The following is a 16892-nucleotide window of genomic DNA, read 5'->3' on the forward strand; positions in this document are numbered from 1 at the left end:
TTACTTCCTGACAACGAAAGTTTCATAAGTAAAAGGAACTGAAATTTGGCCCTTGCTCTGAATAACAGTTTAGTTTAAGGCCTAGTCTACACCAGCAAATGATATCAGTACATTTATTTCTTACCATTATGTGGGTTGATAAAAGTCTTCAGCTCGAAATACTGCCATTTTTTTGAGCAGAACAATTCATTCCATCTGGCAAGCTGTTTTAAGAACTGCTTTACTGTGATGAGATGCCTTTCTAGCAAGGAGGTTTGCTGGCATACATCTGCAGTACAGTTACATTTTCAAAGTCTTCTAACTGCAGATACAGCCTAACTGGACAGTTCTGTGCATGGTAGTTTCTCCAATGAAGAGACTGCTAACTCTGCTGAATTAAAGCTTTTTTTGCATGTGTTCTCCTGCATAAGACTACGCTAAAAATCCAACATTTCTGTCAGACAAATATGCAGGCTGTAGTCATACACCAAAAAGAAGGCATATCAGTGTCCTTAAACTTCCAGGAATCTGATAAGCACCACAAATATTATTCTGAAATTCCTATGCAACTAAATGAAAATGCTTTCTCATAGTTATTTGCAAAGGCATCATTAGTAGGCTATTACTTATCTAAACAGCAGTTGTACATCCATAATTGTGTTTAGAATACCAGTGACAGAATGTCTTAGAAGCAATTTAAATTTCACCTTTAAGTTTGTTAATGACACTGTAGGGGACAATGCAGCACTTAGTTATTGCAGCTTAAATGATTTATGTACTTACATCACAATTATGACTCATTACTGTTGCACAACACAGATATTATATATTATCTTTGTCTTAAATGTGAAACATACCAAATAGGAAAGTCTGTTCACAGCCATGCAGTTGCCTATACTGTTCAACCCAATTTACTTTTCAAGTCATCCTATAAAATACTCATTCTAAGCAGTCACTTGGAATCCGTATTTCCATCTTTTTCCACATTGAATAGTCTTATGTAGGCAATGATTGTTACTGACTTTAAACAAGATATGTGGATAACCACTGCTACACCCTGAAGTACTAGCCCTTCATCATGAACCTCTGCCTCTGACTGCTGCATTTGTTATATGCAAAAGGAGGAGATGCTGCATACAAGCCTGTGAAACTCTGTTAATAAATCAAGGATCTCTTGGCTACTGAACTCACAGCTCTGTTCTCTAGTTAGTTCACAAGTATTTCATATCAAAGGGATGTAAATGTGAAGGTTTAGAAATAAAGGAGTAGCTTTCAAATTTGAGGCTAAATAAAAAGCCTGACAAGCAATACCATTAATAATCTGTATCAGTTTTACCCAGTCTCCCTTCCTGAAACTTAAGCACAGTACTCCACAGTGGGACTCAGCTTCACTTTCACCTCTGCTCCAGGCAGGAGACTTACTTTGTTCAATGATATAGCACCTACAGAAACTGCATTAGCGTATTTAATGAAAGTGACCTCATTAAAATAAATTCAAGTAGCCATTACAAGCAAAACCTTGCCTCACCTTCCATTTTTTTTAATCATTAGGATGTGGAAACCTCCTGCCTCCTTCCCTGCAATCCCATGACACATGGCACATTCACATGAAAATAATCTTGGACTATCCCACTGGAAAAAGCTTTGTAAGCACCTTTGCAAGTGACAGCTGAACTCTGTAGGCTTTGTGTGATAGTGGAGTCATGCTGAACAGCTGGGTGGGCTATAACTTATTCCACACTCCCGTGTCTGGCCAGTTCTCCCGGTAGACAAGTGCTGAAGCCAAACACTTCCTCATCTCCTCCGTGACGTTATATACCCACACTGAAGCAGACAGAGGGTATAGTGATAGAATATAGACTACTTTAATGGTCCATATAAGAGAAAGGACAGTTCTCAAAAGCTCTCACCCTCCCGGCCCAGCAACACAGGCCGCACATTCACATGAGAATAAGGCACAATCAGGATATCATATTAACAAAGTCTATTGTTTTCGAACAGATGAACTGTTTTAGATTAGTGATGACTTCTTTCCCTGTGTCCTAGTAAAAAGAGGGCCTTGTTTCAGTTCTAGATCACTCCTGGCAAGTCAGCTGGGAACATGCAGAACACAATGTACACCAGATTCCAGCACACTGCTGTCTTTCTGCTCTGAGCTTTGTCATCAGCTTACAGGAAAACAGGCATAGGCCCATCCCACCAAAACTTGTTTTGCTCAGTTTGTTTTTGTTTCAAAAGGTCCTCCAGGGGAAAGAATCTGGTCAAAAATCCAGCCACAATTCAAATTGTTTATATAAAACACACTTGGGGCTCCAATCTGTGGGACCAATATTTTTAAATGTTTGTGTTTTTTGTTTCTGATTTGTTGTTCTTACTCAATGTTCTGATGTTGGTATGAATAAAGCCAGACAAAAACTCAAGCATTAGTTTAACAAATGTAATCCAGATACAATGGGCTAGGTTTACAGACCAGCCATGCTTATTCATGGTGTAGCATGAGGATGCATGATGAAGTTGAGCATAATAGGCCCAATTTACAGTTGCCCTGAGGCCTCCTCAGAGAACACCCCTAGCACAGAAGGGCCTGTTTGCTGCATGCAGAACCAGTTCTGTGTCTTTGCTCCTACTTGTCCCTGGATAGGAATCATTCTAAGGCAGGGCAGCACAAACCTGAACAAAAGCCAGTAGGATAAAGGCTGCAGTCCTCTAGAAAAAAAATCCTCTCTGTTCTCCCATATCCTCTCCTTTTTCCCAGTTTCAGTTATTGATGTTGAACTGGAGAAACCTCTGCAGATATGGGGACATCTTCCCCTGGCACACCTTTTCAGAGGTTACGAGAGGTATTTGCCCTGCACCAACCCAGCACCTGCAGTCTTCCAGTTAGCTTACAAAGGAAATGGTGGACACAACCTCTTTTAAAGTGAGACTCAGCTCTCCTACAGATCCTATGTACCAGTGATAACTTTCAGAACTCAGCTAGCTCTCAAGCATCAAACTTAGTAGCGAGGTTTTCAAGGCAAAATTTGAAACACTCACCAGGAAATAGTCATTTAGGAAATTATATAGTCCACAGGATATTAGGGACTATATATAACAGTCCCTAGTCATTTAGGGAGTTACTGAATGTTTTGGAAACTAGTTCTATTTTTCTGTCCAAAAATGACTTAATAAGCTGACCCACAGTTCTACTGAAAATACATCCTGTAATGTTCGCTTATTATTTTACTGGTAGTAATGTTCCTCCAGTCAACCCAAATTTACATGTTTTTACCTTTCAGTAAAAATTCAGTATTTCCATGTTAGAGAACCCCTCCAAACTTTCTTTGGCTCAGTTTTTCCTTCTCATCACCCCTTTAAACATATTTGCTGTTCTGAGTTTAGCTTTTTCTGACTACAGTAAGTGGAACTGAACTGCAAATTCAAAGGCAGCCAATGACATTCGTATTGCTCAGAATTCTTATCTGGAGAATTCATTTGACAATATTGAGGGAACATGCATGTCATCTGCCACTTATTTTACTTTCTTTTTTAACAGAGCATAAGCAAGAACACAAAAATATGGTTTCTTCCAAAGTCTTCTTGTGTTATTTCTTCATTAGCTACAGGCTTTAACCAGAGACCAATCTGGGACACACTTCCTCTTTCATCAACAAGGGATAAAAGATTTTGATAACCCACTGATAAAGGTTGACCTTAAACATTGATCTTAAATTGTATGCCAACTCAAAAAAATCTGGCCCTGGTTCTCAAAAGCAACTACCAGTTCAGCTGAAAGCTGTTTGTTTTAAAGAATCATGTCCAGAAAGCAAGGCACATCTTGTTCTGCTTCAGATGAACCTGCATAGTCATAGGACTTCAAGAAGAGATAACTAGCCACCACAAGAAGCTCTAGAAGAGTGTGAACTTGACTTAGAACTCTTGCCAAAATTCCAGTACATTTGGAAAGGTGGATAAGATGCAGAAAGTCATAGGTTAATGAATTCAGCCCTGACTCTAAACACCTAAATTAAAAAATGTTAAGCTCTTGCTTAGGTTCAACACTGAATGAGGAGATGAATGCAAACAGAGGAATAAAAATTAATGGTAGGAAAAAAACCTGAAAAATTCTTCAATGTCTTTCTGCAAAGACAAAAACTGCCTTCAGCTAAACTTCACTGACTTAAAACCAAACTGTTTAATTTATGCTCTCAATGACCCTCATATAATCCACAAAGAAAATTATGCCAGAATTTAACCCAGTGTGCATTAGCAGTTTAAGAGTGATTTATTTAGACCCTGTTGAGATCATCAACATTTTTACAAAGGTAACTTCCAAAAGGTAGAGGGCATTATAGTTGTATGGCTGCACTGGACGGGAGAGTGAAGTACAGAATGTAAGACTGTAAGTACTAGAAGTCCAGTGGGGGTAATCTCAATTTCTCTTGTCTCAGTTAACTTCTGGAATGTTGTTCTAAAACTGAGTGTATTGCTTAACTGACTGTGCTATCTGGAGTCTTGTCTCTTCTCCCGATGAGACATTATGCATGAACATTGCTCTTTTTTTTGTTTGTTTGGAATAGCCTCCAAATTAAAAATTTGGGGCCAATTCAAAAAAGGGCCACTGAAGAAAAGGTTGTATTACACAAGGGAAAATTTCCCTTGTTTCATCTGGTCTGTTCTTTACCTTCAAAGTCTTTGGACAAATTAATGCTCCACCCTTTCAGACACACACACTTCCTAAGCATAACGAAAAACTATGTTGCAAATAACAAGGTGAAATGTTGCAAAGTAATGATGCATTGATATGGGCACTACTGCAAAGGAAATAGTTCGGTAAGTATTACTTACCTTTCAAAAAGATCTCACCTTTCAAAACAGAGCACCATCCTTTCAAATGCTCTAAAGCTAGAATTAAACTTTTCCCTGAAAAACTTCAGCAACTAACTAGATAAGAGAAAAGCAATGCTACAGAAAGCAGTAGTACATTTCACTGCTAAGGCCACTAAGCATTCTGTCATTATTGAAACTAAACTCCTCCCCTCTATCGCTTTTTCTTCTCATCCTCTTCTTTCTCCTTTCTCTATGCAGCTTCTCTGCCTGGTTTTTCTTTGGTGGTATATTCCTTCTCCACTCCACTTTTTGCTTTTTTTTTTTTTTTTACTCAGTGTCGTTCATCCATGTCTCACCCATTTTCCCTATATGTGAAGCTCTGCACGGTTTCATCTGTCATGGGCAGTGTCTTCTGCCCTACTGATATATTCTCTCTCCAAGAAAAGGTTAGGTTGGTGGTTCCTTTCCTCTTTTCCTACATGCCTCTTTTCTTTTTTTTTTTCTGTTTTGTTGCGTTTTTTGAAATAAACAGAAGTAAGCTGAAAAAGTCAGTTGCCCATCCTTGCAAGTCATACCACAAACCACTACAATTCTACTAACTAGTTACAGAATTTAGGGTGCAAAGTGACTGATACTGCTTTTCTGACTGTGTGTGTTTCTTCTGTCTCTTCATGTCTCTTCTGAGAAGAGAAAAGGGAGTTCTGTGAATTAACAGCGATATTCTTCAGTGTGTGTCAATGATTAGCTTGTGCTGTGTGGTACTACCATGTAGGAAATCTTTGAATTAAAAAGTTTAAGGCTGCAAGTTGCTGCTGATGATGAAATGTAATAATGAAAATCCTGCTTCATTTGCAATGCCCTGAAACATCTCTGCCTGCGGCTCTCTGTGATGACTATGTTCTTCCTAGGGAATGTTTTAAAATAGACTACCGCTTGCAAATAAAAATATCTAATATGCTCATGCAAAATTTAATTTTTCTAAAGCAGTTAAGCTCCTTTAGATATGAAGCTGAGGAATTCAGCCTTCTCCAGCCCTAAATCAATGATCAAAAGGCACAAAGCATGAACCTTGATACAACAGACAGAAAACTGATACATACTATAGAGTCGACCTAACAGCTGTTCTGAATACCATTGCAAGGGGCAGACCCTTATGAGGAGATTAAGAGCAGTACTACTTCCAATTTATCAGGTTCTTATGAATGAAAAATTAATTGGAAGCACATGGACAACAACAGATGAAAGAAATTGATATCACTTCATCTCTAAGTCTGATGCGCAAAATATGAGAGGTGAGCTCAAACTGGAATCTTATACCTGTGTCCTTTTGGGACATTAGGGGAGACAGGATGCAGATCTGAACTTCACATATATTCACCTGTCTCTGAAAACAAATCAACAGCTCAAAGATCTTTGTTACACAAATATCCATTTTACCTATTTCAACTATACCAGCTGGTTGTTCTGACTTTTTAAAACTACACCCATACATGCTGCTACTCAAATTAGCACACAGCTTTTTTGTAGAGCTGCAGCAAACTTTTTTTTTTTTTTTTTGCAAATAAGCCTTTTAAAACCCACAAGCTTACTGTTATTCATTTGATAGTCATGCTCTTTATCATAACTAAGAATATGCAGTAAAGAACAGCATTAAAAGAATGTAGAAAAAACAATTGCACCACTTCGCTGGAGGGTATTTTTGGAGTTTGCAAATCCCAGTAATACAAAAAGAGGCTGGAACAATGTGATATTTTTTTCCTTATTCTGAATGCCTCATGCACACACACAAAAGTTACAAACATAAACACACTAGTGAGAGGGAGTCCCAAGAATAGCACAACACTCACAAAGCCACAGACAAAGAACCAGAGATGTACTTCCTAGCCTTTAGAGAAAACAACTAGCTGCAACTGAGGGTAAAGAGCTGGTATAGCTCTCCACCCTAAAGACCAGGCAATCACACACATTCTCTATATTTGATTTCCAACAAAATGGGAGAGTCAGATGAGGAATGACATGTTAAAGATGACTGAGTCTTCCATGGGTATTCCTGATGCTGTTCAGCTTGTTAGCTATCTCTGCATTCTCGCCATTAGACTTATCCTGGCTGCTAGGGCAGACCAGCACGGCAAGCAAGAGGTGATACTCAGTAATTATATAGCTGTGTTTCCTGCCTTCTCACGCTGTTCATTGCTTATGCTTCTACATAGAACACTGATTTGTACAAGGCAGGACGAACCTTAAAGGCAAAGAACAGGTACAAAGATATTTTTAGGAAAAGAAATATTAGAATTCATAAAACAGTTCTTCCATACATGTTGTGTTATGGCAAAGATACGCTTGTTGCCTGCCTGAGCACACATAGGAAAGCAGCTTCCCTTTCTCCCATTGCCAGCAAGAACAATTCTTCCTGTGATTTTGGTATTCTTACCTTCCCTTGGGGGAAAGGTGTTATAAGCAGGGAAGGTGGGAGCGTGGCATTATTTTTCTGGTGTACTGCCAATGTCAGCCAACGCACGAGCACAACTGTCTCCCAATAATTCTCTCCACATGCAAGGAAGATCCTCGAGAAAGATTATCCTTGCCTGGAGACAGAAATGAGCTCTGTAAGCTCATAATTACTGCTACAAGCTAGTATTTGCTATTGCTGTATTCAGCTTAATCATTATAATCAACTGAGGTTATCCATGAGAGAACTGAAATAAAAAATACTAGTGAGTAAAGAGAAGTAATGCCAGAAAGCCAAGGAATATAATCGTTGTCATGAGCAGAGCTAATGAATAACTGATATAAGGTAATTTATTTCCACCCAAATACTTCACAGTCAGTTCATGATTTACCAACAGGGGAGGTTCAGACTGGACATTAGGAAAAAATTTTTCACAGAAAGAGTGGTCAGACAGTGGAATAGGCTGCCCAGGGAGGTGGTGGAGTCACCATCCCTGGATGTGTTTAAGGGTCATTTAGATGAGATGCTGGGGGATATGGTGTAGGGGAGAACTTTGCAGAGTAGGGCTGATGGTTGGACTCGATGGTCCCAAGGGTCTTTTCCAACCTGAATGATTCTGTGATTCTGTGATTACCTATTAATCAAACTGTATTTATGAGTAACTTGTAGTATCTAACTCTTCACATATGCGGTTGCAAATATTTTGTCCAGAGTATCTATCCTTTATTGTCAGAGACATTTTTTTTTTTAATTTACACTGATCAACAATCCAAATTATATACCATAGTTTGGGTTTCTAATAAAGCTGTATATGATTTTTCACAGTGAAACCACAATCCACTAGAATAATTACCCAAACTAGAATACAGAAAAGAATCTGAACACATGCAAAGTATATAAGATTTTGAAATCTAAATTTTTTTCAGAAATGAATTTGTTATGGTACTTTCTGTCACCATCACATTAATTATGTTACTGCTTTTACCACCATATTTTCTCTTCACAGTATCTGTGAAAAACTGTAAAAGTGTAAATAATTCAGGAAAACATACAGTGCTTTCTAGAAAGAAAGATCTGAAATCCAGTTATTACTACTTAGCTGCGGGGAATCCAGCAGAGTGAATTCACATTTTTAAATGTCAGCAAAGATCCAGAAATTAATACAGCTAGCAGATGATAGTTTTCCAATAGTGGGGAAAAGTTAAAAATTCTGAATTGTCTCTTTCTTTGCAAAACACAAAATATAATTTGTGAAAATATTATTATAGCTATTCTCTTAGGTGAGAACTTTGTGTGCACCCTCAGAGCTCTGTACCTACTGTACTTATTCTAACAAAGTACTTTGATAAAATGGTGCAGTTTTTCAGAAATAGAGTAATGAATTAGGAACCACACTATTTACCTGAGTAGATCAGCCATCTGAGATATGCTGCTGATTCAGAGCACTAGTAATGGTGGCAAAATAATAAAAATAAGTCTGCTAGAGAACACTTAGAGAAATTTCAAGCAATAACAAACAGAACGGTGAAGTACTGCATGGTAAAAAGCTTAAATACCAACAAAGAAATGGCAAAAAAGTGCTCAGACAAACCTGTATGCCACAGATAGAAAATGAAGACAGAAAGAGCAGGTGAACAGCAGCTTGGATCAGAAAGACAGTGGTAGACATTATGTGTTAAGAGGAGAAACTGAACCCCTATTAAAATTTGGGGGGTTTGGCACATGCATATATTATTCAACTTTATTAAATTTCTCGTATTTCTATTATTTTTCAAGATTTCAATGAGAGAGATCTGCAGTCTCTTTTTATGGCAATGGAGCCATTACAAGCTGAATTTCAACTTGTTTTCTATAGAACAAGTACTGAGCTGTCTCTGGAGAACTTTATTGAAGTTTATCTGTGCAGTTTACTTGCATCTTATTTTATTTCTCACCTTTGATACTGATCAGTCATGGCTGCAGGTCAAATCATTTTACATTGGAAACAATCACAATAACCGATCCAGACGTAAACCAGCCTATAATGAAATTCACTGCCTAGGGCTAAACATAGAGCTAACATGTGTTTAACAAATCAAAGCTTGTATTTATCACTTGACACTGTTTGTGTCTTTGTCTATTGGAGGGGAAAAACAATTAAGCTCTGAGAAGAAAAACTTAAGAACAGACCAATTTCTTTTCAGATTTGTTGGTCTGTTACTTTGGCAAAATGCAGTCTGCAAACCGTGCCATCACAGAGTAGCAAAAGGTTTAACAGAAAGTGTTTATGGGTGAACCAGTTCAGAATACAAACATCACCAGTACAAGTCTCAGCTGAAAACTTTACATAAGGCTGAGAAAAGTTCAACTGACTTCACTTACATTTGCGGTCAGATTTGGTGAATCCACACTGGGACTATATGTTGAAGAACTGAAATACTGAAACTAGGTACTGTGTTTCTCACCTGAATGGCTAGTAAAGCTAACAGGCTCCCGGCCCAGCACAAATCCAGAAAGCAGAAACTCACGCTTTCCATGGGATGGGACGTGATGGTCCCTCCTGGGGCCTCCTGCAGGGTCCCACCATGTGCAATCCAAGGCACAGTAACAGGCTTACTTGCACCACAAAGATCCATCTGCCCACCAAAATCCATCTGCGTAAATATGCAGTCTCACAACCCTGGAAAGGTGATTATCCTTTCTTATAATGGTAGAAACAATAATGATTGCTTTGAGAAGTGGCTTTATTTCCAGTTTATTTCCTTGAGACATCCTAAAAAATATCTTCTCTTTCCTATGATTTCTGCTTATACATTTGTAAACTAAAATGAATTACTTGGAAACATGATTTCTGTTTACTAAGCCCAAAGCCCAGCATTTATCTGAGGTGTGAAGAGGTCAGTAAACAGGTGATATTCTTTTAAGGAAAAAAGAAAAAGAAGCTACTTTTTCTCCTGCTCATGCCCAGTCAGATTTTGGCTCAAAAGCCACAGAACACTGCTGTAGCTGGATGCTTTCAATGGATATTCATTATACAACATACCACATCAGCAACTCCTCTGCCTGAGGCTTCAACTGCAACATAGCTAATAGTAATTCCTCTGCTATAGAGTGGCACATAGTAGGAGAATACTGTGGAGATCTCATAGGCTCGCACATAGCTACAGCATGCTCAGTACAATCAGATCATACTATGTAACAGTATCTTGGCCTTTTCAGTGTTTCCTGCAACATTCAGACTGTCCCATGATCGTGTTATTTTATTTGCAAAAGAATGATCAACTCAAACCTGATCCACTCAGAAAACCCACCCCAAATCCTCTGCCCCAGAAAACCTTAAACCCCAGATGTGTAGGGAATTTATGTCAATTTTTTATAATCAAGAGACCCAATTCTGCTCACTGATACGATTCTACTGACTACAGTCAAGTTTTTCATGATTTACATTCCTTCGACATAAAATTAGTCTCAGTGGGGGGCTTAAAAATGATGAAGCGAAACTCCCGATTAAACAACCAAAAATAATTCTAAATAGATTACAAATTCTTTCACTTAAAATCCTGAATGATAGGATTCTGAAATGAATGGCATCCATGTGTCAGTATCATCCCATCTGTCAATGAGAACTAGTTGAAAGTCCATGCAGCATTTCACGCTACATTATGCAGCAGTGGTGTTGTTTTTCATTTAGAAAGGAAGGTTTGGTATAATGGAATCAAACAGGAAGCTGAGTTACACAGAGAGAAACAGCTGAATGCCTTGGATTGATCTCTCTCTCACTTGCAGAAAGTGAAGTGGCATCTTTGGTTACAAGGCATCCAGATCTTGATACCACATCTGTGAGTGTGAGATACTGCCTGTTCTTTACCATAATACCTATTACAGTCATGCTGGGATATTGACTTTCTGTGAATCAAAGGATAAAAAGTGCCCCTGTTTCCAAATTACAAATGATTATTGCTTTGTGGTAGCTGTTATCCTTTTTAAAACAATGTACAAACAGGAACTAAATGAAGATCAGTGTTAAAATTATCCTACGATGTTAAACTACCATGTAGGGTAAGATGGTTCCCCATATTTAAGCACCTTTCACTTACAAGTGCAAGACACTGAATCAAGACTGTAGTCTAGGGTTGAGATTGGGCCAGTTTAGAGTATTTTCAATAACAAAGTCTGACTTAAAGAAAACTCTACTCTGAAGCAAGGACTGACCACCTAAGTATATTCTCTGCGGCTTGGGTGTTTTAATACAATTATGGTCCTGATAGAATTAAAGTTGGATCACTTCTTTAAAACTGGAGTTAGGCCCTAACAATTAATGAAGGCATCATTATTTTAAATTTCCTGTGTTAGGATAATGAACCTGTAAATATCGTCTGTGTGATGACAACCACAGAGTAACTTTTTGGGCATGTCTCCCATGCTCTGAATGCCCCTTACTAAAACTTGTCCACTGTACCATTTGAGGTGGGCAGCAGCCTTCCTCCCCATCAAGCAATAACTTAACACATTTCATTATCTACCTGCCTTCTATCAGTGTGAAAAACAATGGTTACTTTTACATGTTTCTCCAAACCAACCCCAACACATCTACATTCACCAAATAACATTTCTATAATTGGTTTGCCAGAAAGGAAGAGAAAAATGAGCAACATAAAACTAAAGATACATATTGCAAGGAAAACACTCAAAATAGGTCACTGGCTAGTGAGAGTCCAGCTTGAAACACACCAGGCCCTAATTTCTACTAGTTTCGAGAATATAAAATATTAAGGAATCTAAAATCAAAGGCTATATTGGAAACGGCCTATTTACTTCTACAACTATAGTGCAATTTTCACTACCTCAGCCTCAGACTGTGGCTAGAGACACTGCAGATCGCGGATACAGACACTGTAGATAGCATAATTCCAGATCTCTCAGTACCCTGGCAAATTTCTCTGCCTCTCACAAAGTTTCAGCTTTGCAGACAACAGTGTGAGGTGCAAGGCATAAATTGAACATCATTAGAAGACATATACTGTTCTCCCACAAGAGAATGTCCATGCCCAGAGACTCTGCATATTTTCTCACTTGTTCAAAATGTCTGTGCTAGCATTAAGAATTATGTCATCCTCTGGTCAATGCAGAGACACTATTAGCTTTCCTTTTACAAACAAATTTCCTTTGCATCTCGGAAAATCTGTCATACTTACTTTTGAGGCAAAGTTACATTGGTCCATTTCCTATGAAGCAGTTGCTTCTCATTAATAATTTCAGACATTCTCACTATCTCTCTCCTCTAATGGAATACCACTGCTTGGCCTCTGGAGATTATATTTATATTATATTGATTCTTTCAGTATTACTTTATTGTGACTAGAATAATTAATTTCAAACTTAATTGTTACTATTGACTGGACTCTCCTCTCCGCCCAGGCAGCGTGTCACAGCAAAGACACAGGAGGGAATCCTTGGCTTTGCTACTCGTCCTGCCCCACCACTCTGGCAGAGCCCAGAGGAATGCCTAGGCAGTGTAGGGCCAGCCCCTGTGACTATGCAACCATAGCACATGCATGCACTTAACCTGCACTGCATGCAGTTTGACCATACTGCTCAGACTTTCTACAATGTAAAGTGTTCTGAAGTGAAAAAGAGGCTTTTGTTTTTGCATTAATGACAGAATACAGTCTTCGCAGGATCTTTGTGGAAATTTCCTGGTCTGTTTTTCTTTTGCCAATCTACTACTGAGAATGAGCAACCTGTGCTATTAAACAGCTGGATAAGGATGTGAGTGAATAGTCTGCTTGAATAATACAAAAATATGTAAATTCATATCAACCATTTTTTTCCTTTTGTGTTCTGTTCCCCCTTGACTGCACTAGAGCCTCATCTACTGAGGCCTCAAGACAAATAAGCATCCTGTCCTTCCCTTTATGCTTAAGCCTGGATGCAGACTCCCTCCTTCAGCAAACATCAATATTGCTTCATAAATGGATCACAGACCAGTGCAGAAACCTGTTACATTCACTTTCCCGTTGGCCTCTGTGTTCCAAAGGATAAAAGGCTGACAGACCAGGCTGACAGACTAGTTTTGCCTGTACCGTAACTTAAAGAGAATTCAAAATCAATCTATAAAATTGCAGCATAATGTTTCACTATGAAAAATAACAGTCTTCACATTGTTTGGACCACCTAGTGGACAGCTTTCCTTTTGTGAATAACAGCTTATGAAGTATATCCCTACATTATAAAACCCATGTATTTTATACAAGTGTTCTTATTCCAAAAAGATATTTGCTATTTCACTTGGTTTTCACAATAGGTCTAACAGTATTCTCTTCTTAAAAGTATACTTCACACAATAAGACTGAATACAGATTGAGCAGCATGTGAAAGCATCTGAATTTCTGAATGCAAGCCGTGCACCCAAGGAAGTTATTATTCTTCAGCAGGTTTACTTCCTTAACAGTTACTCACTGAAGTGTGATTTATATGATCATCTATCTGAATAACTTCATGCTTAACTATGAAAAGTCCTTACTTCTCTGTATTTGCATGCTTACTCATTTACACATATATGTTTCTTAAATAGTTCAGGACAATGTTGCATTTATCTCTTCAAATTCTATTCTTCTATCACTTCATATTTTTTTAAGTCTCTCTAAACTATTGGCTTGATATGGGTGTAATTCTGCCAGTTTTACCCTCTCTAATTGTTTTACCTCAGACACAATGTCTTTGATTTCAAGGAAACTAGTTGCAGGGTAACATACAATATCCAGTGAGAATAAGGATGACAGATTCGGGCCCTGCCTGCTTTCCTCAAGAGGATTTGCTGCAATGAAGATATTTCTGTTTGACAGGTTTATTGTTTAACATATAATAATTTAAGATAGTAATGCATACATCCCCTGCAGTCCCACACTATGGATTCAAAACCCATATGGACAGAAATGCATGAAGAGAGAATAATGGATTTCTCAACCTGCTGTGTTTACATACTATTCTGGTTTTAGCATGGAAAGCACATTATGCCTGTGTAGAAGACTAAAAGCATTGAATTTGCATTATTTCCTGTAACAGAAGGATCTCCCTATAAACACCTATCTTCTTACTTTTACATTGTAAATTGTTTAACTGAACTTTGTAAAGTTTAAGCACACAAATTGCAGGATTAGAGCTCAAGTATTCAGATAAATATTTGTAAATATTACAAGATGAAAGGTGTCCCATTAAATATATAAGCAGAAATGTTAATGAGGGCACAAAATTATAAACAACTAATTTTCAGTAATAACCTGGAAATTAGTGTATTATCATTTATATTTTGGCTCTAGTTACAGATATCACATCACCAACCTACTTAATCTTAAACTGTAGAAGGTAATCTATGATCCAGTATTGAACTCTGTATTCATGGATTTGCAAGGACACAGTGACTACAATAACAGAGAAAAGTATTCTGATAGGTAATGATTTCCTAGAATATTCAAAGGTATGTCAGCTAAAACTCAAATAATGTCATAATGTTTTACTTCAAGTTTTTAAGCTTTTACTGACCATGGCAAAAATAACGTTATCAGCAAATAAAATAAAAAACCACATTGCATAGATTGTAGAATAATTACATACTTTCCTGTGTTGCTGACTGAATCTTTGTGCGTGTGAACAAACAAGTTGTCTTTCATTCTGCCAAACATGAGACATTTCATTACTGTCTTCCACTTTTCAGGCTGGAAGGCAAAGGAAAGCTCAAGCTCCTGAACATCAATTTGGTTTCATTAAAAGGGTATTTTGAGATTATTAACCACATTTTTAGCAGAAACTGTATTTTAAAAATCTTTATACTTCTGCCTCTGTAATTCAGGTACTTAAGGACTTTTTTATATTTCCAGGTTGAAAATGTGTAGAAGAAAGTTAGTTCCTATATGTTTCTTGTTCTAAGAGCTTGTTAAAAGACCTCATCAACATATAAAGCAAGTTACATGCTGACAACATGTAGCTTATAAATAGCAAACGAAAGATCTCTGTTACTTCACTATATTTCTTACCTCCTTTTTGATGGGATCTCAAGGGACTTGACAACTGATGGTCTGCAACTGTCTGGGGTTGGCTAATTGATTGTGAATCATACATTTCCAACGAATGTTTTTGAATAAATGGAGAAGCAGAAATCTCATCCAAATCCTTCTGGAATAAAGAATGCTGGTTTAGGTACATAAGAAATGTATTGATTCCGCTCTGCCATGATAACTTATAGTTGTGATCTCACAGAGAGCAACTTTTATTTTCTACGACTCTGTGAAACATCTAATGCTAGATTTAAGTTACACAGATTCTTGTGGCTTTCAGCAACACTGACTTAGCACCCATGTCACAAACATTTGTTTACTTTTTCCATTTAACTTATTTATCCCCTTTACTCATGCAGTTAAATCATAGCACGCACTGTATGCTGATTTCCTCTCATAGTTAATTTGTATCTTTAGAAAAAAGCTATAGGAAGGTATTAATCTGCTTAACATTTCTAAGTACATCATCCAAGGGATTTTGTTTTTTTAATCTTACATATGCTCAGCAGAGTTACTGGCAAAAACTGTACATTTTCTCCATTTCATCCTTTCAACATCAAATGGTAAGCAGCAAAAATTGGATCAGACTTCAAAGACTATGCTGTGCTCCAAGTCACAGAGCGACTCCTCCATTTCACATATTGAATTCGAGCAGGATATCAAAGTGCTACCAAAGAACCTCAGGTCCTTACTAAAAAAGAGTCTCTAACATCTGTAGAAAGTGAAGTGCACAGACAAATCACCTCAGGGAGCAGCTAGCATTTATTCTCAGCAGCAAATTTCCAGCCTTTTGATTCTCTTGTTCACTGTACCTCCCTGTCTTTCTACAGAACTAAAGTTCTTAGCAAGCAGGCTTTTGTCTCAAAGACTTCAAAACATCACTAACGGCTTCATGTTCAGATGGCTATGCCAAGCAGCCATGAACATTGCAGAACTGTGGACTCAGGAATCTGAAGTTATAATGTGTTGTTATTTTAGAATACAAACTTAGTAGTACCTTTTTTGTTTGTTTGCGAAGAAAATCAGGCACCTCAGGAAAAGACGGGTTACTGGTTTGCTGCCTAAAGGCAAAGAAAAATAAAATTTGTATTTTAAAGGTTGTAATTTCTTCATTCCTATAGAAGATTTACTGGCATACACATTTTTGATTTTCCCTTTTCCCCCTCCCCCAATTTCTAAATATGCACATACAATCAATTCAGAGAAAACACAGACCAGTCCCTTTTCCTTCTTATAAGGGAGTGCATGTTATTAAACACAGTAAGCGGCTACAAGCAATGAATTTGTCATTAAAAATTTGTGGATATGTGCATATGTGTAAAATGAGTTTATGAGAATTCTATGAAATTGAAGTCATGTATTAAAATTAATTTGACAAGATTTTACATTAAACTTTTTTTCCAGGGCTGTGAAAAGCCGTTTTCACAGAACTCAAACTTAGACAATCAAAATTTGACAGATGAGGAAGAAGTGAAACACATGGCTTTGTGTTCTCCTAAAGCCATTTGGGTTAAGCACAGAGCAAGGAGTAAGAACTCTTAGATTCTTTGTCTGTATCTGTTATTATTTTACCATCACATTATGTCACCATAAAAATATTAAGGGCCAACTCCTGATCTCAT

The 16892-nt window shown here is 37.6% G+C and overlaps 1 protein-coding gene across 1 annotated transcript in view; it reads right to left on the reverse strand.

The window, feature by feature from the left end:
• Positions 1-16892, reverse strand: part of MYO3B (myosin IIIB) — a 214168-nt gene that overhangs the window by 27104 nt on the left and 170172 nt on the right. Inside the window, 2 exon segments of the mRNA XM_074873256.1 lie at positions 15250-15388; positions 16268-16331. Of these exon segments, the coding sequence (XP_074729357.1) occupies positions 15250-15388; positions 16268-16331 (203 nt within the window).

This window comes from Strix uralensis, chromosome 6 (genome assembly GCF_047716275.1).
Source record: "Strix uralensis isolate ZFMK-TIS-50842 chromosome 6, bStrUra1, whole genome shotgun sequence".
Classification (NCBI taxonomy): Eukaryota; Metazoa; Chordata; class Aves; order Strigiformes; family Strigidae; genus Strix; species Strix uralensis.